Source organism: Branchiostoma floridae, chromosome 13, assembly GCF_000003815.2.
Source record: "Branchiostoma floridae strain S238N-H82 chromosome 13, Bfl_VNyyK, whole genome shotgun sequence".
NCBI classification, from domain to species: Eukaryota; Metazoa; Chordata; class Leptocardii; order Amphioxiformes; family Branchiostomatidae; genus Branchiostoma; species Branchiostoma floridae.
The window spans coordinates 12,105,518-12,130,986 of NC_049991.1; the positions used below are offsets into that span (position 1 = coordinate 12,105,518).

At 44.1% G+C, this 25,469-nt stretch overlaps 2 protein-coding genes and 1 long non-coding RNA gene across 3 annotated transcripts in view; 2 read left to right on the forward strand and 1 right to left on the reverse strand.

The window, feature by feature from the left end:
• LOC118428504 (myocardin-related transcription factor B-like) overlaps nucleotides 1-14,710 on the forward strand; it is an 83,677-nt gene extending 68,967 nt beyond the window's left edge. Inside the window, exons 8-15 of the mRNA XM_035838590.1 lie at nucleotides 675-769; nucleotides 7,517-7,866; nucleotides 8,084-8,278; nucleotides 8,961-9,041; nucleotides 9,303-9,470; nucleotides 9,714-11,219; nucleotides 11,371-11,464; nucleotides 11,767-14,710. Coding sequence (XP_035694483.1) covers nucleotides 675-769; nucleotides 7,517-7,866; nucleotides 8,084-8,278; nucleotides 8,961-9,041; nucleotides 9,303-9,470; nucleotides 9,714-11,219; nucleotides 11,371-11,464; nucleotides 11,767-12,422 — 3,145 coding nt within the window. The 3' untranslated portion in view covers nucleotides 12,423-14,710. The remainder of the gene's footprint in view (nucleotides 1-674; nucleotides 770-7,516; nucleotides 7,867-8,083; nucleotides 8,279-8,960; nucleotides 9,042-9,302; nucleotides 9,471-9,713; nucleotides 11,220-11,370; nucleotides 11,465-11,766) is intronic.
• A 3,319-nt stretch (nucleotides 14,711-18,029) lies between these two features.
• LOC118428858 lies at nucleotides 18,030-19,832 on the reverse strand. Its single transcript, XR_004832694.1, has 2 exons — nucleotides 19,464-19,832; nucleotides 18,030-18,808 (listed from the first exon to the last, which is right to left on the reverse strand). It is a non-coding gene; the product is annotated as an uncharacterized LOC118428858 (long non-coding RNA).
• A 164-nt stretch (nucleotides 19,833-19,996) lies between these two features.
• On the forward strand, nucleotides 19,997-25,117 carry LOC118428857 (anti-apoptotic protein NR13-like). The gene is made up of 3 exons (XM_035839096.1): nucleotides 19,997-20,300; nucleotides 21,048-21,459; nucleotides 22,415-25,117. Exons 1-3 carry the CDS (start codon nucleotides 20,014-20,016, stop codon nucleotides 22,532-22,534), a joined length of 819 nt encoding a protein of 272 aa, XP_035694989.1. The 5' UTR covers nucleotides 19,997-20,013; the 3' UTR covers nucleotides 22,535-25,117.
• Nucleotides 25,118-25,469: the final 352 nt, after the last annotated feature.

Here is a 25,469-nt window from a genome sequence, read left to right on the forward strand (position 1 = left end):
AGATTAATTTGCTCTTAATCTTGCTTGCTGTTTTCTTCCTGAAACTGCTCTTTCTAAAGGGGATATCACTGGAAAAATGTTACTGGTCTGCACAGTATCAAGACATTTGAAGAGAATTGCTAGTATTTCACTACAAATTTTATAGTTATTGCTATGTGAAATACGTTTTTCCAGAGTTATCACCTCTTGTATAATTCTCTAGACGTTGATGACCATTCAGATTATGTACAAAGTATTGCAATATCATACAGGACTAACATGCATGACTGTACGTTCTCGACAGACCTGTCCAGCTTCCCATCATCCCTTCTCTTTCTATCATGTAACATTTCCGTTTGAATACTTTTATGTGATGGTATCATCATATTCATCTTGTTGAAAACCTTTCCTCTATGACTTACCAATGTGATGGCACTTACCCATCTTTGGCAATTTCTCAAACATCTACTTCTGAACAAATATCTATTTTGTTTCTTTTAGTCTTTCTTCTCCTTTACACAAAGATGTTTTACTTGTTTTTCTTGACATTTTTCACGTAACCCCCTCTTTTTTTATACAAAATATATATCCTCTGCCTAGTATGCATGTTTTGCACCACACCCTTTTCAAAATTGCCTCTTTCGATGAAAAGAAGCAAAAGCTATGTATGACACTTTGACAGGTCTGACTTGAAGGTCACTAATCTCTTGCCCCCCTCCCCACAAAGGTTGTGTACTGCAGAACCATGAGGAGGGAGGGCAGCAAAACCATGACTTGTGGTTCGAAGAAGGTACTTAACATGTTGTTGTTGTCTGTTGTTTTTGAAAACTTGAGTATTTAGGGAAATCAAGTCGACGAGCATTGCAACTTTGTGAAAATAACTAAATTTTGAAATTTGAAAACACTGTGGACTTGATATCCCTAAATACCCTGTTTTTTAAGACACCTGCGGATAAAGGTGAACTAGCATTACATGTACACTGCAGACAGTATCAGAGACATACAGAATTGATAACATAAGACTGAAGACTGTAGGTATGCATCTGTGTTTGTGATGGAGCCGTGCCAGGGTGAGGGGAGGGGAAAGATGAGTCATCAACCCTGCTGCCATTAGGACACTTGCTAGATTCTTCTGTAGGGTTCATGGTCCAGTCAGAAGGGGAGTAGGTAGCTTATGTTTCTGAACAAGATTTGAGAAGTATGCAGATCAAAAGACACAGGATGACGCAAGCATTATATCAGTATCTACAATATCATGACAAGCTGGGAGAAATTATGAGAATTTGTTCGGTTTGCTCAGTAGGGTTATATGTGAGGTCATTCCCTCTAAGACTGACAGGCATTTAGAGAAGGTATGACACTATCATTAATGTAGTTAAGGAAAGTTTTAGAGGGGACAAATATTGCTTGTATGCTGTCCTTGCTCTGGTTATTCAGCTGTGCACATTTGCTGTATGCATGAGGAATGTCGCCCAATTATTGTCCTGGAAACACTTGCACGTAGTGCTGATTAGTGCAGAAATCAGACAGCGCCACGCAACAAGTGTGCGTGACAGATTTACCAATGAGCCTAAATCATGTCGGTCACAGGAGTGAAGAATTTGACACTGCTAAATATAACGACACTTGATAAATATAGCTGATCTTCATTGACGGCTGGAAAAATAATTGTCATTTTTAGAGTATCTTTGATGGCAGCAAGTGCCCCTTGATATCGGCTTACTCTATGGGAGTAGGGCTGTAAGGGTGGGAACTGACATCGGGGAGACTTCTTGTCTCCTATTTTATTTTCGAGATCGAGTCTCATATTCCAAAACAGCTTAGTTGATGCCCCAAGCCCATTTCAATTAATGGCATGGAGGGATTCACACTGAAGGTATCACCAGCACCTGGAATGTGGGCGTGTCACAGTTCCCATGGCAACAGGGTCAGCTGTTGCCAAGCAACCGTGACAAGCCAATGAACAGGTGTTATTGATCCTGGTTGCCTAAAGAAAATTCCCATTGCATCACAATTGTAAAACATGTCAAGATTGCCTTTACGAAAGCCCCTCCATATACGTTTGTCTTGAATCCTTAATAGTCTCAGTCAATGATAATATATTCCCACTCACGTTGCCTCAGTGGAGAGTTAAGGACTGGGGTGAGAAGACCGAGGCATCGTGGAATCCGAGATTCCATGCTTACCCGTAAAATACTTAGAGGGTGGGTGGGTGGGGGGGCTAAAAATTTGACTGCACTTCTTTCCCGTGCTCCCCCCATCTACTAATATCCTCTTCAGCAGAAAAGGTGAAGAATTGCTCCGAAACTTGATATCATGTGTTGCGCTCTGTTGTTCAGATATAACACAGAAAAGACACCTACACTTGAACAGAACTTTATTGCCCGACAATTGTACATGATATGGCAACTATTATTACACAAAGTACCAAATGACTGACACTCGGTTTTATTCCGACTGCTGTACCACATGAGAAAGAGCCATACACTCTTTGTGTCTGGCGGTAGGCTGTTCCAGACATTGGGCCCACGGTAGGCTATTGATCTTCTGAAGGTCTCTCGCTTAGGCTTTGGGACAACCAGTTGACTACTTGCTTTGGTTGTTCGTGTACTCTGGTCCCTGCAGTACACAAACATCTAGCGCATGTAGGGTAGTAGTTGCATATAACTTCGGAGCTTTGGATAATCCACACAGATCGGAGATATCCCTCTGGTGAAAAACGGCTACACTAGAAACCTACATTGCCTCTGACCGTGGACTGTAGCTAGACTAGTCTACTCTTGCTAGGCTGTGTCCCTCCCGTCCGGCTCATGATTCACTTGTGAATAGAGGGGGAGTTATATCACATGTCATAAACTCACGCGAGTGGAGATCTCGCGAGAGTTCATTCCATTGTGATATTATTGGGAATCATAATATATTCCCACTCACGTTGCCTCAGTGGAGAGTTAAGGACTGGGGTGAGAAGACCTCGGCACCCGCTTCTCCCGAGTGCCATTATTCCCCTGATTTAAGTTCCTACATTTCCCTTCATTTAATCCTCTCCCAATCCTTATTCTTCTCCATTCCCTTTTCCCAATCCTTATTGTCTTCATTCCCCCAATCCCTTATATTTACTCCCTCACCTCTGTGCCTTTCCGTACAAAACCCTCTACGTATGCATTAAGCCACCTTGACAACACAGCAGCATCCCCTATGGTCTGCTGCGCATGCTTGTTGTTATCAACAGGGTGGGTGTAAGACTATCACAGTCACAGTCATCAGTCTTTAGGTGTTCCTCAGGAATGCAGATTGATCCCTGGTTCTCAGCTAAGTTCCTTGGGCGCCTAAGGTCCGGCTCGAATGGGACCTGTCCAATCCGAACTCAGTGGAATGGTCGACGACCAGTCCGATTAGATAGAGAACCCTTAGAGATTACCTGAGACCAACCTCTCTCAGGTTTACAGTAGTTCAACTCATCCTGCGTCGTGTTGGAAATCAAACATTGATTTCTCTGCGTATACAAGAACCATATTCCAGCTGCAGAGAAAGCTATCACCACAATGCTTGCTCAGTATCTAACCTGTAACTGTCGACCTTTACGCACAGTTCTATGTATTTCAGTCTGGACAGGCCCCACTCGCTTCCCGGACCACCAGGCCGAAGCCAGTATGGGTGGCAACAGCTTAAGGGAGCTGAACACGGTCCACGAGTGAGAACTAGGCCAGCTAAAGGTAGCCAATAAACAGGAACACAGAAAATCCAATGGTAGGAAGGAATGTGACACGAGAAACTCGGCATGATCTTTGTCTTTATTCCAAACTTGCATAACAAGAAACGCAAACACCGGTTCAGTCAACGGTAAAATCACCATCCAACATTACCGTGCAGACGCTGCGGACCTTATCGAAAATTGTATGTCGTCCAAGGTCACAATCTAATTGTGACAAACGAAGTTCCATTGTTCCCATTGTGTCCTCCATTCCTTTGACCTTTACTTCTGACCTGTCCAACAAGGTAGGTCTTCACTGTACTACCGTACGGTTTGTTACCTACCATGGATTTGTTCACCAACCATGCAACAAACCAAACAAAATCTGAGGTTGTCCAACAACCTGTCGTCATATCAAATGAAACACCGACTCAAATCAAACAAAGTTACGATTACCGTCCACCGGCGCCCGTTGTCTTACAGCGAAAATCCACTATACCGTCTGACGCACCCCGCTGTCCAACAACGAATTCTCTACACGATTGTCCAACAACCTCACCACACCGTCCACCGGTGCCGTTGTTCAACAGCGAGTACAATATACAACCATGTACTGCACCCCACCGTCCGACGGTGCCGCTGTCCAACAGCAAATACAACATACAGTCATATACTGCACCACTCCCTCCAACGGTGCCGCTGTCCAACCGCAAATACCAGATACAACAAAGTACTGTACCACACCGTCCAACAGCGAATACAACATACAACCATGTACTTGTACTACACCGCCCAACGGTGCCGCTGTCCAACGGCGTATACAACATACAACCATGTATGTACCGTGCCACACCGTCCGGCGGTGCCGCTGTCCAACAGCGAATACAACATACAACCATGTACTGTACTACACCGTCCGACGGAGTCCGCTGTCCAACAGCGAATACAACATACAACCATGTATGTACTGTACCACACCGTCCTACAGTGCTGCTGTCCGACAGCGAATACAATATACAACCATGTACTGTACCACACCGTCCAACGGTGCCGCTGTCCAACAGGAAATACAACATACAGTCATATACTATACCACACCGTCCGGCGGCCACGCTGTCCGACAGCAAATGCAATATACAACAAAGTACTGTACCACACCGTTCAACGGTGCCCGCTGTCTGACAGCAAATACAATATGCAACAATTATTGTACCAAACCGTCCGACGGTGCCGCTGTCCAACAGCAAATACAACATACACGATGTATGTACTGTACCACACCGTCCAACGGTGCCCGCTGTCCGACAGCAAATACAATATGCAACAATTATTGTACCAAACCGTCCGACGGTGCCGCTGTCCAACAGCAAATACAACATACAGGATGTATGTACTGTACCACACCGTCCAACGGTGCCCGCTGTCCGACAGCAAATACAATATGCAACAATTACTGTACCAAACCGTCCGACGGTGCCGCTGTCCAACAGCAAATACAATATACACAAATTACTATACCACACCGTCCGACGGTGCCGCTGTCCGACAGCCAATACAATATACAACAATTGCTGTACCAAACCGTTCGACGGTGCCGCTGTCCGACAGCAAATACAATAAACACAAATTACTGTACCACACCGTCCGACGGTGCTGCTGTCCGACAGCGAATACAATATACAACAATTACTTTAACGCCATCCGACGGTGCCGTTGTCCGACAGCGAATTCTAACCAATTAAAACATTAAATCGATCGACGATCCTCAGTCATACAGAGTCAAAACCTAAAGTTTCCCCACAAAAGTTACGTCCTCGGTACTAAGAAATCAGACCACTGCGCCCCGCTGATCAGCCTGACAGGAGCTGGGGAGGAGCGAATACCGGGTTAGTGCAAAACTGCGACCCACTCCGAAACTACGTCCCGCTGATCAGCCTGACAGGAGCTGGGGAGGAGCGAATACCGGGTTAGTGCAAAACTGCGACCCACTCCGAAACTACGTCCCGCTGATCAGCCTGACAGGAGCTGGGGAGGAAAGAACGCCGGGTTAGTAACGAACTGCGCCCCGCCAGTCCGCCTGACAGGAGCTGGGGAGGAGAGAACGCCGGGTTAGTGCCGAACTGCTACCCGCTAGTCAGCCTGACAGGAGCTGGGGAGGAAAGAACGCCGGGTTAGTGCCGAACTGCTCCCCGCCGATCAGCCCGACAGGGGCTGTGGTGGAGAGAACGCCGGTTTAGTGCAGACCTGCGACCCGCCCCGAACTGCGCCCCGCCGATCAGCATGACAGGAGCTGGTAAACTGGAAGAAGGGCACATCACATGTTACGTCATCGCGGCAAAAATTACTGAGAAAACAGAAACATCACGAGTTCACGACGGTTAAAAGATCTCTTACTAGCGTACAGGCTGTCCGACAACCTGAAGTGCAAAAACAAACACTTTCAGAAAGGATATCACAGTCAACTTGGAATCACCGCTGCAAATTGTTGACTACTGCCCGAGTAATGAAGTCTTTGAGCCTGGTCCAACCATTTTCCGGGCTGTTGACTGCTCCACAAATTGCAGAAATGCTGGCCTAGCACAGAAAACCATGGCAAAATTGTACGGTAAAACAGACAAGCAACACTGCTAAAACGAGAGCAGCCCAATCAGGCAACTCTACCCGAAACATGGCGCTTCGGCACACACAGAAAAACACTGACCACCACTTTGACGACTGCCCAAAGTTTCCAAAAAATGGCTTAACTCACCCACAGCGGTGTCAGTAATAAGTTTAACCACTACTGTCGTCAGGGGAGGAATGTCAGGTGCTCCTCCAGGCCCTCGGTGATCAGTTCAGTGTTGTTCTGCTCCATTAGGCTCCTTGCGCGAGAAAACAAGGATTACGGCAGTCCTGGTGGTGATACAGCCTTGTCTGAATACCTAACTCATGCGAAAAAACAAACAAACAAGGAAATCACAATGCATCCGAAGCCAAGTTAACCACGCTAAGTTGAATCAATCTCACCTGCGCACCCGAACACGTGCGCTCCACATACAGATGCAAATTCCACTCATAAATGACACGAGTATCAGAAGGAACATTTGAAAACTCGAATATGCTCTAAAACACAAGCTGCACGCCTTAGGAAAGGTGAGCAAACAAATTCACAGAATAATAAAACGAAATTCAGACAGCAAAATGTCTCTGCACTGAGAACACTGTCCCGCCAAAGCGCGGGAAACAGACCGCCAAACGAAAATTCCAGAACACGCCATAAGGCGGCAAGGCAATACTGCGTACCTTCTAGGTTAGTGACACTAACGCCAAAGGAAACTACTCAGTCCTTTGCTGCCGGCAAGATACGTTCCCAGAAGTAAAAGATGTCACCGGCTTGCACATGGCTGGTACCGCGCTACAGGAGCTCTGCTTGGCAACGTCCTGTTCGTGCGGCTCATGATTCACTTGTGAATAGAGGGGGAGTTATATCACATGTCATAAACTCACGCGAGTGGAGATCTCGCGAGAGTTCATTCCATTGTGATATTATTGGGAATCTTAATGGCCTGTCCATTCCTAAAACAGACTGAAATGTCATGGTTGCATCATGGGGGGGCCTCTGTGTGTGGTAACATTGTCATCTGTCATGAGTGTGTCACGGCAAAACCCATGACGACATATTGTCAACTACAAAGAAAAATAGTATCCACACTAGCAGAATATTAGAAATATGTACAGGTACATTGTAACTCAGGTCTAGCTCTTGAATTGTTATAATTTTCTTTATAGACATGTAGCTTGATGTTTTAGTTTGTTCTTATTTTTCCTCAGTAGAGCATTAAAAGTGGCATTGTGTGTTCCCTTCAGATCTGGAGTACAAGAAGCCTGAGTTGTTGGATGAGGACAGCGGAGACAGCATGTCCCCTCCCCAGCTGGACCAGCCCATGTCCCAGCAGTCCCAGTCCTCGCAGGGGTCCGTCGGGGTGCCCTCGCCTCCCGACACCGCCCCCATCCTCTACAAGATGAACGAGTCGTCCTCCCCAACGGCGCAGACCGTCATCTCGTACAAACCCGACCAGATGCCCACGGCGACGTCGGCGGTCATGGCGACCTACCCCCTGCCGACCACGGGGGACGGGCTGATGGTGAATGTCACGTCTCCCCTGAGTGGGGCCACTATGAAAACTAGCACCTCCACCACTCAGGCGATAGGCAAGGTACTCAGCAGATCTCTGTTATAAACCCTGTGTCCACTTGTCGCAAAAGAGATGACATCATCTTCAATCAGTGATATGAAAGGTCACCTGTATAACTGTAGACTGTTTGTAGTTTTTGTATACCAAACACTTGTGATCATTTGGTGTGTCCATTTGTATATTTTTCAATGTGTCAGTATTGAGCCCTTTATTAAGTCCACTGTTCTCCGTCCTGAAGGGTGGTAAGCAGGTGTCTGCATCTCCACGTCCTTCCAAGAAGAAGCAGAAGGAGAAGCCGCCCAAGCCCAAGAAGCTGAAGTATCACCAGTACATTCCCCCCAACCAGAAGAACGCCCAGCCGTCCCCGCAGCCGGCCATGGACACGCGCTACCAGATCCTCCTGCAGCAGCAGCAGCTCTTCCTCCAGCTGCAGGTAGGTTGTCATAGCAACTACATCTGCAGAAGCTCTTGAGTGTTGCAACTGATACCATTTGAAACTTTGGACACCTGAGAAATTCGTGATATTCCTGAAGTAATAGTTATGTATCATAAGACATTCCTTATATTTCAGTAACTTAAAAATCAAATGAATCAATCTAGAAGGGGAAGAATGAATATATTAGAGCAGCATTTAAGTGTATAACAATGAAGACTGGTGGCACATCAATGAATATGATTACAGCAATCCCAAGTGTCCTGTGATGAAGATTACAGATAATATGGCCGTGATCATATCACAGCATCACATTCCACTCATGGAGAGGCCTGTAGGTGACTTCCGATCAGATTAGCAGAAGGAAACAGCTGTGGAAGCCATGCCAAGTGGGCAGTATGGTCTGACAAGTAACCTGTGGCTTCTTAGTCCCTTCTGCTGTACGAGGTTGAAAAGTCGCAGTGTTTAGATCCATGTTAGTGCACAGATCATGAGCCACCTACATCCGAACACTTACAGAGCAGTGCTGTTGGACATACTGTGTGGTTACTTTGACACAGCCCCCTTGTTTATCCCCTACTTTAATCCTGCTCCCTTCTCTCTGTCTTTAACTGTGTCTAAGCTTGCCATTTGCCGTTCAGTGGGCACAAAATATGAATGACCAAACAGCTGTCCTTTTCAGGATCAGCACTTTTGGGCTGAGCACCAACAAACCCAGGATGCTGAGGACAGTAACCCTTCCCAGCCACTGGAATTTCATTTTGTGAGTTTAGACACTTCTGATCCTTTTGGACTGAGTCTCTTCCGGCCAGTACCAGACAAGTCTGCATGGTGGCGCTTTACACAGCTCAGTCCAGTAACCCACAATGCATTGCAGTAGCCAGATTAACACATCCCATTCCTTTGGCGTGCACATCTGAGAATTTGTCCTTTCTGGAAGGAGTTGAGATCTTCGTGACGACTTCCTTGCTTTTTTTTTTCAACTTTAAGTAACCACCATGTTGTTTTCTATGTGCTTCTGCAGGTGATGAGTCAGTATGGACAGCAGTACCAGCCCATCCAGCCAGCACCTGCCAAAACTAGTGAGAAACTGCCGACCAGCACAACAGTCACCACAACACAGGCCAGCAACACCAGCACAACTACTACTACTGGGAAGAAGGGGGGATTGTCAAACCTGGAGGACATGAAGGTAGGTTACGTGTTCTACACTTAGTTAACTGTCAATGACAAGTATTTGAAGCAAAAATGTCTTAAGAAGAAAATGATACCTTTAAACACTTAATGCTCTATGAATGGATTGCTCTACTTACTAGCTGACTAGCCATCTGTTGTTTTGTGGTTGCCTTCTTATAAAAAAATATGCTACCTGCTGTTCTCTAGCAGGTCTCCTTCCATTCACTTTCTCACTGTCTTTCTTTTCTCTCTGCTGTAGGTGGCAGAACTGAAAGAAGAGGCAAGAGCCAGGGGTCTGCCTGTATCAGGCACCAAGAACCAGTTGATGGAGAGACTCAAACCGTACGCTGACATCACAACTGCACCTGTAACCATGGGGCAGACCCTGACAACCACCACAGCCGGGGAGCCTGCCAGTGTAAACCTGTCACTGCCAACCATCCAGCCTCTCCAACCTGCCCAGAGTATTACTGAGGAGTCCAGCTCTATGCTCAGCACCTCCATAAACTCTACAATGGGACTCCCCAGTAGTGTCAGCGATGACAGTAGTCAGAGTACCATGACTGTCATCGCCACATCCGGTACCATAGACACCATGGCTCAACAGCCGACATCATTCCATGGTCTCATTCCTCAAGGGCAGCAGGGGCAGGAAAACCCCGGGGCACAGGGGCAGGCAGCTCCAGGACTGTCTAGACCAAATTCTACTGCCCCCATGGACATAGACATGAACAGCAACAGCCAGTTTGAGCTGGACATTGACATGATGGACCTGCTGGACGCCTCCCCACAGTCGCAGGAGGACATCGTCAAGCAGCAGCAGAAAACCATCGAGGACCTGCAGAGGAAGCTGGAGATGTCCCAGAGAATAATCCAGCAGCACCAGCAACTCACCTTCCAGCCAACTCATTTCCAATTCCCCCCTGTGTCCCAGCAGGAGGGGGACAGCATTCCACCACCCCCTCCGCCGCCCCCTCCCAACCTCATGCCGCACGCCCCGCAGAACTTCAACCCTGTCCAGGCCCAGATCAACCAGCAGCAGGACCAGCAGAAGCTGGCCATGATCCAGTACCAGCAGGAGCGCCAGCAGCAGAAGCAGCAGATCCACGCGCAGCTGCAGCAGAAGATCCGGCAGCACCAGGAGCAACTGCAGCAGCTGCAGCACCTGCAGCAGCAGCAGGGCCAGACTGTGGCTCAGATTCAGCAGCAGCAGCAGCAGCAACAACAACTGCAGCAACAACAGCAGCAACTGCAACAACATCAACAACAACAACAGCAGCAACAGCAGCAACAGCAGCAGCAGCAGCCATCACCACAGCAGCAACAGCAGCAGCAGCAACAACAGCAGCAGCAGCAGTTCTCAAACCAGTTCCTTAACCGTAACCAGTTCCTTCAGGCCCAGCCACCTCAGAGCCAGGCCCAGCCCCAAGCCCATCAGTTCCAACCCCCGCCCCCACCCCAGGACATCAAACCCAACCTGGTCGCCTTCTTCCAGCAGCCACAACAACAGGCTGGCCATATGCAGTCCTTCCCCAGTGCACCGCCCAACATGCAGCCATTCCGCTTCACAGCGCCAAACCCTGCTGCCACGTCAGAGAGCACAAAGTCAATGTCAACACCAAGCTCACCTGTGGAGGCAAAGCCACAGTTTACCTTCATGCATCGGTCACCAACCAACCCTTTGTTAGACCAGATGGCACCTCCTCCCAACTACCAGGAGGCCCTGAGACAGAGAGTCCAAAACTTCAGTGTGTCCTCAACACAGGTTAGCACCTTTTGTCAACACCTTTACTTATGCCTATGTACACTGTGAGTTTGATAACTGCAAAAGAGCTTTCAGTAAATTTGTTTGCTTTCCAAGTACAACTGTATTTTCTAAGTATTTGTCTAAAAGCATTTTGTTGTTTCTTCTACAGCCCTCTACTGTGTCTGGGACCCAGACTACTATCTCCCAAACCATGAGATCTCAGCAGATGGACGATTTACTGGAGATCCTTATTGAACATGGAGGTCAGTCTCGTCTGCTGTTATGAAGATATGCTTGTACCTGTGTTTGCTCATGTATTGAGTTTTATTTATGCTATTCACTTCCATCTATGTGCATTCTTTTCAAAGTTAGATTTCTGGATGATTGATGCTTCACATTTAGAAATCTTCAAACCAATAGACTCGGCATCACCAGGCACTGACATGGATAACCTAGCCATACAATTTAGAGCAGTAAACTAGCTTGTGCCTTATCTTTGAAACGAAATAAATTGACATGTTTCGAAATAAGTTAATGATTTTCTGTTTTTCTCTTTTTTCTACAGATTTGCCTCCTAGTGCAGCCCTCGAGCCTCCTCCAACACCAAAAGACCAACCTGGGAGTTCAACACACAACACAGTTAATCCCCCTAACACTGTGGCCCCACCCCCCAACAAAGTGGCCCCTCCCCCCTCAAGTACGCCCTCCCCCCACAACAGTCCTGCCCCTGCTAGCTCGATAGCTCCTCCCCACAGTACCGGCACCCCATCCCCGGCCACATCCCCCTCCCACCAGCCTTCCATCAACAGAATTCCCCCACCCCCTCTCAACATACCTCACACCAACTTCGGCCAACAGAACCACCTGCCCGAGATCAACGTCATCCCCGACAACAACAACCACTACATGCGGTCCATCTCCGAGCCGGCTGGCAGCCACCCTGTCCCCGAGCTGCCCCAGGACAAGAACTTTGACCAACAGATGAGCCAGATGGACACCAGCACCGGCTCCGACCCCAACCTGTCCATGGGCACGCCCCCCACCAGCGGGATCAACTTCGAAGGGGACGACTTGAACTGGTTGGACCTGATGCTTCCCTCCACGGGCCTTACACCACTCAGTGCCAACCCTCCCTCCAGCTTCCCTATGGACCTGTTTGAATCGGGTGACCTGAACACCCCAACGTTAGAGCATCTGGAAGGAAGCGGCTTGAGAATGTAGCACATGATGCGGCACCACCCATTTCACAGTGTCCTCAAAAGCCACTGTCCGTCACTTGTACAGTAAGAGGGATAACGTATGTAACTGTGGATTTTCAGGAATTTGCCCAGTGAATTCAGTGCGAATGCCAAACGACACGGAAAGAGTAACTTTTGTACGAAGTATTTGTAGATAAAGTGTTGGCAGTAAATGTTGAGGGAAGTCTCCTCATTGAACGGACAGTGGCTTTCGATGCTCTGTATCTTGGTGGATCTGTAGAAACTGGAGGTTGTTGATAATTTGAACTACATGTACTGGTAGGGGTAGGTGACTGTAAGATGGAACAGACTCTGAACAAAACTGTAAATACTTCTAAGTGAAAATATCTTTTTTGCTACGAGAAGCTCTCGTACTTATTTTTGCTATGATGGTCCAGTACATTGGTGTGTATGATATAGCTTTAGCCTAGGCTACCCCAGTGGCCTTCATCCCTACTGTGATGTTGGTGTTAGATGTCAGCTTCTGTTTCAGCATGTAGAGGTTTCTCTGGTGATTGTATCACCACACTGTGTTATCCAAAAGGTTTGTATCCACAACTATATCTAGCATATTTGTCAAGCCTATTTGCAATTGTGGAGCTTTGCAAAGGAAAGCCTATAGTACCAGACTCCCTGTGCTTCCATGGTAGGCAGCCTTCTAGTATGTTGGGATTTGAATCTGGGTTCTCTGATACACTTCTTAAAGACATAACTCTAGTAGTCGGTTTGCAATGCAAATGCTGAAGACATTTTTTGTATTGACACTTGACAGGCTGAGCATGTAAAAAGTCGTAACAATAGGCATTGTTTTGTTTTTTTGTGCATTGGCCTTGAGACCAACATGAACCTGTATGATTCCATAGCTTGGTGCTAGTCTGTGTCGTTGGTTTGAATATTTGTGCTGGTGTGACGTAACACAGACTTGGTGCCAAGACACAAACCCTCCCGTTTGCTGGCAAACCTTGGGGTCAAGGGTGAAAGGTTATGTATGACTACCATTGTCAGAACAGTGATAGAAAAACACTTGAGGGAGAATCACATGTATTTGTTGCAGGACTTTTTTATTTCTTCTGTCAGTCTCTTTCCTTTTAGCAGATGTCTAGCTTTAGCAAAATGTGATCACAGTAAACCATGACTGAACCGATGTAGGTACAGACAAGAAGAGAAGACAGCTTTTGTATGTAAGCAGAATTTTACATTTTAATGAACATTCCATTCTGCAGACATTATTCTTTGTTTCTGTAGAAAGTTAGAATTTATCCGTTTCTTTCTTAACATATGGATCCTTTTTTGATAAAATGACAAAAGTTTCTTTCTCGGTAAGACTAGAATGACAGCAGACAATGGAATGTGAGCAATAGTTAATAGAAGCAACCTTTCTGGTTGTAACACTCGAACTTGAAGCAATAGCAGTTCCAAAAAACATCTGTTCTAGGTTGTGATGAAATCCGTATTAGAGACATAATGCTATGCAACAGAAGGGAAATAGATATGTACAGCCTGTTTACAACGGTCGCATTAAAAATGATTCTTTGCCCAGGCAGATGATGGTATGTGCACAGAGTAAGGTAGGATGTTCACAGAACAGATCTGAACGAAATGATTTCTCTTGAATGTTGTGTATGCTGTCATTCAGTCCGAGAAAGTAATCTGAGAGGATTGTAGATACATTGTACATCATGCCCTCCTCCCTCTGAACCACCATTGCAACTAGTATAGCTGCCATCTAACCTGCAATGTCTCTCAGTACAAGATAGATGTGAGTTTTGATAATGACAATCACGTCTTTAGAGGGAGGGTGCTGTCCAACACCAGGCACTTAACAGTGGGTTTGTACTTCTTAAGGAATCTTGTGTAGCCAATATAAGAGTAGCATTTGATACAAATGACTTGCGGTGACCTGCTGAAAGTGTTCCACTTTAAGGCTTCTGTTTGTAGTGTAGAGTTTGCTCAGGCTAAAGACTATATTCTAGCTCTCATGATGTGTTTCAGAGTGTGACACATACTAGCCATTTGTACTGGTCAACAAAAGGGACAAAAGAAAGTGTTTTTGAATAGCTGTATTATGAAATGTACTATGTAATACCAATGTGATTGGGCCATAAATTTCCATTGAAGAAAAAAAAATACTGTTACTGTTTATGTAGGTTTTGTAAACTATTCATGTACATAGAAAGGCTGTGCATTATTAGTGAGTTGATATCTATGGATTATTGTTCTCTTGTATTCATATTGTAATAAATGACACTTCAGTGGGCCAACAAAACTGAATCAGGCTGGAGTACTTTATTCCTACATTTACTGGAGTTTTGTGCAGGTTGAGCAGAAGACTAAGATGAATGAAAGTTGATGTTATAGGTCGGTTCTATACATATAGAATACAACACGGTGTATTTCGTATCACCCGAGGTACCAGCCCGACTGCGGGAAGGATCGCCTGAAGGCTGGAGGGTGGTCCGACCCGCAGGAGGGCTGGGACCGAGGGTGATGCGGAATACACCATGTTGTATCTTATCTATGTCACACCCACTTGAGAAAACACATATTTCGATGCGAAATGCACCAGAAGTTGAGAAAATGTTGTGTCCTCGAACAAAAGATTGTAACAACAGCAATTCTAACGTCTAAATCCCGTATTCGAATTTTCAACCATGTCGTATTCGGACCGTTCGAAATAGTTCAATTTACTCGAAGCAAGCCTGTGTGATACAACTTAGAACCCGTGTGATACAGAAAGTTATCACACGGTCCGGAACACCCGTATCGAACGTTTTCGCGTCACAGGTATGACATAAATATACATATACCTACATAAAGTATGCATAAGCGACCTTTTCCACATATTGAGGAGTCACTATTGACATATGCAACTGGGCCCATTAAACTGTGTAGGGGGTCTAGAGTTAAAGCGAGAGAAGTGTGTCTGTCTGTGTGTGTGTGTGTGTGTGTGTGCCCGTGTGTGTGTGTTTATGTAGGGTCATGCTAACTTATGTGTCAACAATGCATGCTGAATTCTCTGTCATTTTTGTTTACCAAATTGATTATGGTGCGTTGATTTGACATCATGGGGGTAGAGATCACCAGATGGCAGTGACAGAGGATGGATGAAACTCTCCTTACTTTCTGAATACACCAGCATATTTGCCTAACCTTGCAGCTCTACTACCAGTGGTTGCGTTCTTTTGCCTAACTCTACTACCACACGCTTCCGTCAGTAAACTTATGTTTTCCACGAGCCTAACTTGCATGCACTTTCCATGACCATTAGAGACCATTTCACGAAGACGGAACCAAAACAACAAGTAGGAATAAAAAACACGGTTACCCCTTACTCGGCAGGGTCCCCACATCTTCATTAAGATCAAGTCCTGATCATTTGGGTAAATGAGAATACATGACAATAAAGCTATAGTTTAAACATGGTACCATCTTCTTGCCGGTCGTCAGAGTCTTTTTCTGATCATAGCCGATCGTTCTCCAGTAGTCGATTCTGTTGAGCTGGTAACTGGATCTCTGTCCGGGCAAAATCTCCGGAGTGCTCCAGATGACCTGGGCGGAGGATGGCGGTTTCAGCACCAAGGAGACCCACCGCAGCTCAAGACGGAGGTGGTGACCAGGTCCAGTCAGTTCACGCCCTCTCCAATACTCGCTCACTCCAACTAACTGGTATGGTGACCAAGCTTCGGGCCCATATAACTCAAACTTTTAAGAGTTAATTCTAAAGTAGCTTTAATCCTAATCGTCACCCTTAGTGAATCGGTTGAAAATCATATTCTTCATGCTCCTATGTCAATATTAGAACTAGAAAGCAGCAGTTTCTATATTTGCAAAAATCCAGCTGATTAGAAAGGAAAACTTCGCCTAACATTTGACAAATAGTAGCACAATTCACGTCTCTACGTAGTTTACGATGTTTTTACTGTTGTCAATGTCGTTCCTTTGTGACGTCACAACAATTAGGTTCGATCATAAAACGATTGGAACGCTTGACAAAGGTTGTTCGAATGTCGTCGAATTCTGACGATTTATGACGTCATCATCCGACATTTTTTATCCCAGTGCAGCGTGGTCGCACGCACCGACATGCGCACTTCTCGAGACTGAGGTGAGGAAAATCTTGCGCGTGAACGTCTGCAACGTACCCGTCCTTCGCACAAACACCAGCTGCAGACGAACAACGATGAGAGCCTGGTAAACGTACACTCGTAAGTATAGCAGCTAATTTGATTTTCGTTTCTCGATTACGTTTAAACTAAATGATCCATATACTCAGGCATTTCTCTACTTATGCTGACATTGACATTGAGCCTGCCTTTGCCTCGATCTATGTTGTGGGGTGAGTGGAGTCGGGTTACAGGCGCAATTGGTCTTTTGTGAAACTTTACTTAAATGTTTGGCGTGCATTTCCTAAAGATTTGGTACATTGAATTTTAGACGTACTGTAAGTGGGATTCGCACCTAAAATCAATCTGCGACTTGTTACGCCTTTAATCACCTAGTTTATTGACCATATAGTAATTTCGCAGTAAATCTGAACCGATATAAACTAAAAGCTGGGCCCTCAAAATGTGCGATCTTTGCTCTGCACTTTGTCGGATGAGGAATGTTGCGTGAGGACAAATCATTTTGAACATCTTCCAGTTTTCGTACATCCTTACTTACAGTAAGGAGCGTTCGTAACCCTGCCAAGGGATGATCACGGGTACGGTTTAACAACCACAAAGTCAATGCAAACACATATGTAGATATAAGACATTGAATTTTGAACATCAAAACTTTTATTTTAACAGAAAACATGAACTGTGACAGGACTTGAGATAGTGAGAAGTAAATGTAACAACATAGTACAACATGGAGTTTGACTAATATTATACTCAGCAACAAATGGTAGCATTTTACGTGAAAAGGTTGACCCAGTCATTTACGTACGGAAATATTCAACTACTGTGTCTACTCGAATTATACAAATTTTTGTTTACTCATTTCCAACAGGGGTCTATTTGCATTTTCATTACAGACAAATTCCACACTAGTGAAGATAGCTTTCACGCAAAAATTCTTTCTCGCTGTGTGTTTTTGTGTTCTAGGCAGTGTGTATGATTACATAGCACACGACAATACATTCATAACACAATGTCAATCAATTCACTTCGAACATTGATTGTCACAATCTTGTATTTTGTTTTACGTGCACGCGTACCAAGCAGTACCGAATTTCAATGACTCCATACGATAGTCTTTACAGTTCAACCTGACATTGCGATTATCTTACAGGCACATACGGTATCATTTGACATAAATAACACATCAAAACATCGTTACTTTAGGAATACAACACGTATAGGAGGCACATTGGTTAAGTGGAATGAGTCATCACTTATAAAAGTAGTCCATTACGTTATTACATTGTGTAATCCATTGTGTGAGACACAGTACATAGAACTTGATAGTTTTCTAGTACTTCCTTTCTCAATTCATATATTCTTGGACGGCATCACAATTGAAAATGCAACAAACAAAATTTTCCATAGAATACATAGCCGGGTTTATGTGTAGTGTTATGTGTAGTGCCCATTGTAACTGGCCGCTGAGCCATATACAATGTACTAGTCTTTGTTACAGTGGAAAACAGACCTTTTTATATACAGTAACTGCACGTACAGTTTTCACCCATCTACAATATTCCAAGACACATTTTCAGGTGTCCGTTTAGAGACCGTGCCACATTTGAACTTTACCTTGCCAACGTTGATAGGTGGTACATCAACATAGCAATAGTATCAGTTCTGAAAATGTGCGTATTTGCATAGCGGCTAGTGATAGCGACACGTGTCCTATGAGGAACCGTTCTTGTTTTGGCTCCACGTCTGTACCTCGCCGCTCTGGGTAACAGGCTCGGATGTAAAGGTCTGTTGGGTCTAGGATCTAGGATCTAGAAGCTCTGGTATCCCACTGATCTCAACTTCACCGCCTAGCTGAATGTGGCCTGTTGGTTGTTTGTGTGCAGCGATCTGGAGGAGGGTCTCGTACTCCCTCCAGGTTGAGTCCGATCAGGTCCCTGCGTAGGTAGTCTATCTCCAACTGGTCTCCGACGTGCTTTAGTGTCTCCGCGCACCTTTTCACCTCATCTTTGTACTTGGGATTGTCGCTCAACCGGTTCTCTAAAACGTCGGAATCGATCTTGTAAATGTCTTCTTGGCTAACCAGCTTAGGCAGCTTCGAGTTCGGTTCGTGAGGCATTGTTGTTGTTTTGTTATCGCCCGATGACGAGTCGCCGTTAAAGGTAGTTGGGACGTGGCTTCCGGTCTCCTTCGCACAACGTTTCGTCTCCCACTCGCGCGTTTTGCCCATTGAGAAGTCTGCTACCGTCTGAAAAAAGAAAGTAAAAAAAAAATCGTTCATATGACGTTTGTTTGGGCATGTGTGGGCAAGCCAGTCATGTGACTCGACACGGTGACGTAGCCGAACCACAAATAGCTAGAACAGTCAACAAAACATTTATCGATTGCATAATAATCACATACGTGATGATAGTTTGTTGTTGTCAGATATACTGCTGTTACTTACTAGGGGGATTTATGTTGTACAGCTACAATGGTTTTCTTCACAAATGGTCGTCTGATTGTGGAAGACCATGAAAGTGAAAGGCCACAATATCGTGATTATACAGATTATGAGTAACGTTATACTCCGTGAACTAGTTGACAAAATCATCAAAACATTAACTTCTTCAGTACAGTTCAGTTCAGATGATTTTCTTACATCAATGAATCAATATCAAGTATTTTACAGAATGGACCATTGATGTAACATCATTTGCCGCTGGCAAATACCTGTCTTATTGGTTAAGTCCAAATAACATTAAAATGCCTCAGGCATATGAGGGGGGGGGGGGGGGGTATGCCGGTCCGATATGTTCCAACAACATGTTAATGAAAGCTGCCAATAAACGGCCAAAACGCGAACAACGCAAGGTACAGTCAATCAAAACACGGATATGAATAAATCAGAAATATAAATTCACCTTCAGGTAGTTGCTGAACTACAAAATCAGTATTTCGGTCTTTGGGGATGTCCAACCGGTACCGACACTTTGTTTCTCCAAGGAGGTTAAAAATCAAACTTCCTAGTTCCGGGTGCCGCTGTCAGTTTCCGCAGGTGCTTTCAACAGAAGTTTCCTCTTGATATGGCGAAATGTCCCTGTGCCCACCTTCGCTTCACTTGGAACCAAACTCAGGTCTATTTTGGGAAATTATTCGTCAATAAAGAAACTATGATGTAACTTTTACCCCGAACACACCATTGTAAATTGTGAATACGATCCCCTGTGTTATTTACAGGTATGACTCACCTGCGCGTGAGGTTTTGGGGTCAGCCAATCACGAAAGCGCACCGAGCGTGACGCGCCTAGTATAATTTCCCGAAATAGGCATGACGTAAGGTACCGAAGTGGTTTCGTTCAATTTCGTAACCAATCAGAATCCGACCTTGTCCGTTCGTCATCTGTCGTCATCCAATCAGGAACAAAATCAAACATGCCGAAGAGATCGTTCACAGTTCGGCATTGTTCGGAAATGGTCGGACGTACTACGCAACCACACCCGAGACTGCTGACTAAAGCTGGGGAATTTTACTGTTCAGGTCCTTCTTCTTTCCTTCTCGTCCGGACAGGTAGGGAGGTGAAAATGTCGGCGGCTTCTCCTCAACCTCCACCAACAGGGTTATCACCAACATCAGGCTGTCCTGGACTTTCGCAACTGCTAGGAAGGCAGCAGAAAACGGTCGGACTGAACGAATTTGGAAGCCTTTTTCATCTGGGCGAGAACAACAACAAAATTCAACATGGCCGCCTGGTCCAGAGGTAAGGAAATCAGTTGTCTCGGGACTTTAAATCTAAGTTTGGGAAGTGTAGGGATGTACACAAGTCGCCAGGCTAGTTTTACAGTTCAAATTCGAAGTTTATCTTATGTATCCGACATAGCTCTGGACATATGTACCTGCACGTATATTACGTTTTTTTGGACACGTACGCCAAAATGTTATGCATAACGTTTTTTGTGAACCTTCGTTCAAAGCATATCTTGCTGTTTGGCTGAATTTAAAACTTCCATGTTGGAAGGAGAACTCGTAAAAGTATATCTAGAGTAGGATACTAGTATATCTGTAAAGAATTGGAACCATTTCTTCTAAAAAGTATTAAAAATGAGAACAAAAGTCCTGTCACTCAATTTATGGAACATAAACTTTTAAAAAATCCAGTTGTTTCTGTTCCTCATTTTCGCATGCAACAGACACATAAAGCTGTTGTCAAACACACATTGTGATATTGAACTTTGTCGTGATCATAGATTTAGAGAACACTCAGATCACATTATGGCTACTACAAGGTTTGGCCAGATATGAAAATATGAAGCCTTTAGTTTGAAATTAAATGAAATGTGTCAGCATCATAAATTTGTTTCCCTGTCAAGTTTCGAAAAACAATATAGTAATGCTTTATACATTTTCTTCTGATTTGTTGTATTAGGAGATTGAATAGTTTTTTCTGTAAATTGACCATGTACTGCCCAAGTTTGACCCCCACTAACCAAGAATCTTTCTGTTCCAGTCATCCTGATGCAGAGAACCCCATTGCAGCAGAAGCTGAGGAACTAGCCAGGTTCTACATCCAAACAAAAATCAGTAACAGGAAACCCAGCCCACCCAGCAAGACAGCGGCAACTCTACAGAGAACAGCAGACGAACTCCTGGAACGGCACCAGTATTTCTTCAACGGCATGGTCAACAGGTTACAGATCTCACCTGAAACAAGCTACACAACCTTCAAGAATGTAGCAGATGAAATGTTAAAGGACCAAACAGTCAACTGGGGCCGTGTCGTCGCCCTGTATGCCTTTGCCGGAAGAATAGCCGTCCACTGTAGAGAGCAAAACCCAGAGGTGGCTGAAACAGTCGGGGAATTTCTGGGAAAATATGTTGGAAGCAACCTTGAAGGTTGGATCAAAGAAAATGGAGGATGGGTGGGTATTCATGCTTTTGTCCAAGGAGATCAGCTTGTCTTTGTTTGTCTTGACTGTTGTTTGTACATCTTTGTACTTTTTCTTCCATACACTTCTCAGAACTCTTGAAAGATATACATGTACAAACTACCACAGCAAGACAGAAAAAGACAAGCAGATTATATTCATACTGCATACAGTCAGTCTCCGTAGTGTACTACTATACGTAGATCACGTGAATGGTAATTAGATACCTTGAGAAAAACACTCATATTTCTGAACAGAGGAAGTAGCCCATTTCCTCATTTGTATTTACTTATTGTGTAAAAAATCCACTTGAAAACTTGAAAGACTCACCCACCTTAAACTAACAACCTGATCCTCTTGTTGGTGCCCCTAATATGGTCAGGTTCCCAAATCAGCCAAGGTGAAAAAGGATGTTTATGTCTAACAGAACTTTTCTTTTTGGAAAGTGGGAGTTTTCTTTGGTGCTGCTCCCTATTTTTTTCTGCAGTAAAGTCAAAATGAAAGGTCAGTTGACAGTTCGCAGTTTGAGAGTTGATGAATATTGCTGTCGCAAAGGAGGTAAAACCCAAAGAAGGTAAAGTAAGAAATTATACCAACTGTTTCCATTTTATTCTGTTTGGCTGGATGAGATGAAAAATTTTACTTAACACCAAAATAACTTTTAATTATTGGAATATGCGTCAAAGATTAGTTACTAAGAAATCCTGGGATGTTGACTTGCTGACTACCATACTGTATAACAGTTGAAGGGAAGTCATCCCATAGGTCAATGACCTAAAAGTCAACATTTCCAGGTAAAAGATGACACATGTCCTGAGTTAGGGTCACTGATCCTGGGCAAGTCTGGGCTTGGTGATCCCATACTGCTCAGTCAGCCCTAATTACCTGCCATAGAATTCTTTACGATGTTTTGTACATTCTTTACATGTTGCCTTGCCTTTTTCTGCAGGAAACCTTGAACAATGTGTTCCGGAAGGATCAACCCGTGGAAGTCACCCTTCGGAACGGACTTATCTTCACTGCAGCTGCGCTGGGCGCTGCCGCAACTGTTCTCAAGCTCATCTCCTGAACCAGTGATCATGCATTATCTGTTCCAAGTTGCTTTACACAGCATACAAAGACTTTCACTGTCAAATGGATCACTATACTGACTGTAATCCAAGTGTCTGCTAGAATTGGTTTTCTCACTAGAGATAGGCAGGAAGATTTTGCTGTTGAACCGTTTGGCATGTCCTAGGGAAGTATATCTACAGAATGAAGTATTTTCACCCGTTGGGCAGGGATTCTGTGGCAGCTATAGTGCAAAATTAGAGGAACTTGATTGATTGTGGAAGGAACCTGTGTGGATATTTCATTCCATGTGGCTTCCATAGGCATGCTGTGTGATTCAACGGCAAAGAAGTGTCCGTGCTTGTCTCTGGTGATGAAATCTCAAGCATTAAGTAGTGAATCATAAGTCACATAGAAGTTAGTCAGACAGGCTTTACTACACATATTGTAATTACCTGCTGTATCCAGATTTGTAGAGTTAAGTTTGGGAAATTGTAAAGAAGCTACCCCATGTCTGATGATCTTGAATCATGCCAGGAAAAGTGCTATCTACAGTGCCATCTTGCATGCAGAGAGATGTTTCTGAAAAACAAGCTCAGAAAAGTCCTTCTTACAAAAGCAATATACCACAGATCATGATCTCTTTTGCAGACATGAGGTGGCATCTCTTATACTGTACCATTATTACAACACATAAGTTGAACATAGCACAAAGTGCCTTTTGTTTATATGTTAACAGATGTATCTATCATTGCTTATTAATTTCTGTGCATAATTTGTATATGGTGTATATTCCACCAGGTCCATCCTGTAGATATGATGCATTTGAGTGGTCATGTTGCATGTGGACGATGATATCAAGGTTATTTCTACTCAGATGAAAACAGAAGCTTGTGTTTGCACATGTATCTTACAGTCGAAGCCTAGATGTGTAACAAGAGGCCAATGCTGTACAGCTGCAGGAGTATTTAGCAAATTTAACCAAGCAGCTTTCCATTGATTCATTACAGTCCTAAGATTGGAAGTCAGAAACTCAGAAGATACTGTATTTTGAGGATCAAAGAAAGACAAGTCCAAAGAAAGACAAGTCCTTGAAGAAAAGTCTACTTTGTAATGACGTCTTTTGTACTCGTATGATATGCTGTGAATTTGTAAATTGTACTTATATGGTATCAGTGAACTTGCAAGTAAGGGAGAACTGCCATTGGTGCTGGAAACTGCCTTATATAGTTATTTCAAAATGTGGTTATTAACCTCCATCATCGGTCTACAAAATACCTTCTGTGCTAAGATGAAGCAGTCATATCCGATCTTGCCAAAACGTGCACAGTCCAAGTTCCAGTACAGCGCACACTGGTCTGTACAGGTGAATGCAGTGTAAGACTGTAACTCTGTGGTAAAGACTTGAGAACAGTTTGAACTCGTTTGTACAGGTGTTGACTTGTGTACTGTCCTGTTACAGTGGCTGAGTGTGTGTGCTTATATCTGAAGGCCAACCAAGGGGATAGGTGCAGATGAAGGTAAAGGGAATGGTCCAGGCCTGTGCAGATCTTCTGAGTTTCCTGTGTGTGTTCTCTGAGAGAGTGCAAGCAGGAGACCGCACTGAGGATCTGAGCTTTGCCTGGAAACTGTAAGTCGGTAGATGAAGGTAACCAGAAAGGAACAGAGTAGTACACATTGTAATCAGGAAACCTGTAAGGGGTGGGTGTCACTTGTGTATGGCCTAATTATCACATACTATATATTCCACTTTTTCTCAAGACAAGCTTTCAGTGGAATTTTTTCTTATCATGATGACTCATTCTATTGACAATCTCAATACAATTGATTTGTTTACTTTCAGGAGTAGCGTGGGTGACTCACCAGTCTGGGACAAAAAGAAATGATGCAAATTGTTAGTCCTACTGGTAACCACCAGACTCAGGCTCCCCCAGGCAGCAGGATCATTACATTGCACAATTGTGTGCTACTTTTAGAGCTTTATCCATTTCGCTAATGGCTAAATTTGTTTTGAACATCATTTCAAAATTCTTTTGACAGAAGTATGGCAGCTTGGTTCACAAAAACTGTTCAGTATTACAGAAGACATACTTCATATTATAAGGAACACAAGGTAGAATAGTGTCAGTAAGCCACACATTTCACTGAATTGTTCTACACAGAAGGTATATTTGTAAATCAGGCCTGTGATGAGGTGGAATATCATGGGATAGCAAACTGCAAATACCAGTAGGAAATATTAGACAGACTGGCAACATACTGCACAGAAATGTTGCACACAGGAGTGTGTCAATTAATGAAGATGACTTCACAAGCCCAAAAGGGTATTTGTTTATGGAAAAATGCTCGATGTTGCCAGTGAAGCCATCTTCATTTGTGTTACGGCCTTTGAAGAAGACTATTAGTTTAAATTTAACCTCCTCCTTGGTGACTTCTACTGTAACCAATACAACTTTTGGTATGTAGATGGTCACTAACCAGGGAGGCGGTTAATTTTTCTCAGGTTTGGTTCTTTTGTTATAGAAGATGACGTGCACATTTTGTTTTGCTTTTTAAAGATATGTTGAAATAAAGTATATGTGGTACTGGTGGCTGATTGTGACACGTGTTGTTGTGGTCATTTTGTTGTAGTATAAGATTACTTTTCGAACCACAAAGATTATGTTAAGTTGAATTAGCAGGAGGAATAATTCAAATAAAATGAAGTAATACACAGTAATAGACCAGCAATACCTCTCACACACATAAACACACATTTCTGCAATGAATACTTTTAAAAAAAAGCAAGTGCTGCAAAACATCAATACTAGTATCTTAACTTCAATATACAAATCTTGCCTGACAAATGATGAAAATGTTCGTTACACCAAATGTTTTGATTTACACTTAATTTATTTGTTTGTTTGGCTAATTTACACACACAGCCAGGGCTGCTCAACTAGCCTGTGGCTATT

Excerpts from the sequence above, each read along its gene's own strand:
- LOC118428857 (XM_035839096.1), top strand. The coding sequence starts at position 20,014 with ATGGTCGGACGTACTACGCAACCACACCCGAGACTGCTGACTAAAGCT. Across the intron at positions 20,301-21,047 it reads CATGGCCGCCTGGTCCAGAG|TCATCCTGATGCAGAGAACC; the intron begins GTAAGGAAATCA and ends TTTCTGTTCCAG. Across the intron at positions 21,460-22,414 it reads TCAAAGAAAATGGAGGATGG|GAAACCTTGAACAATGTGTT; the intron begins GTGGGTATTCAT and ends CTTTTTCTGCAG.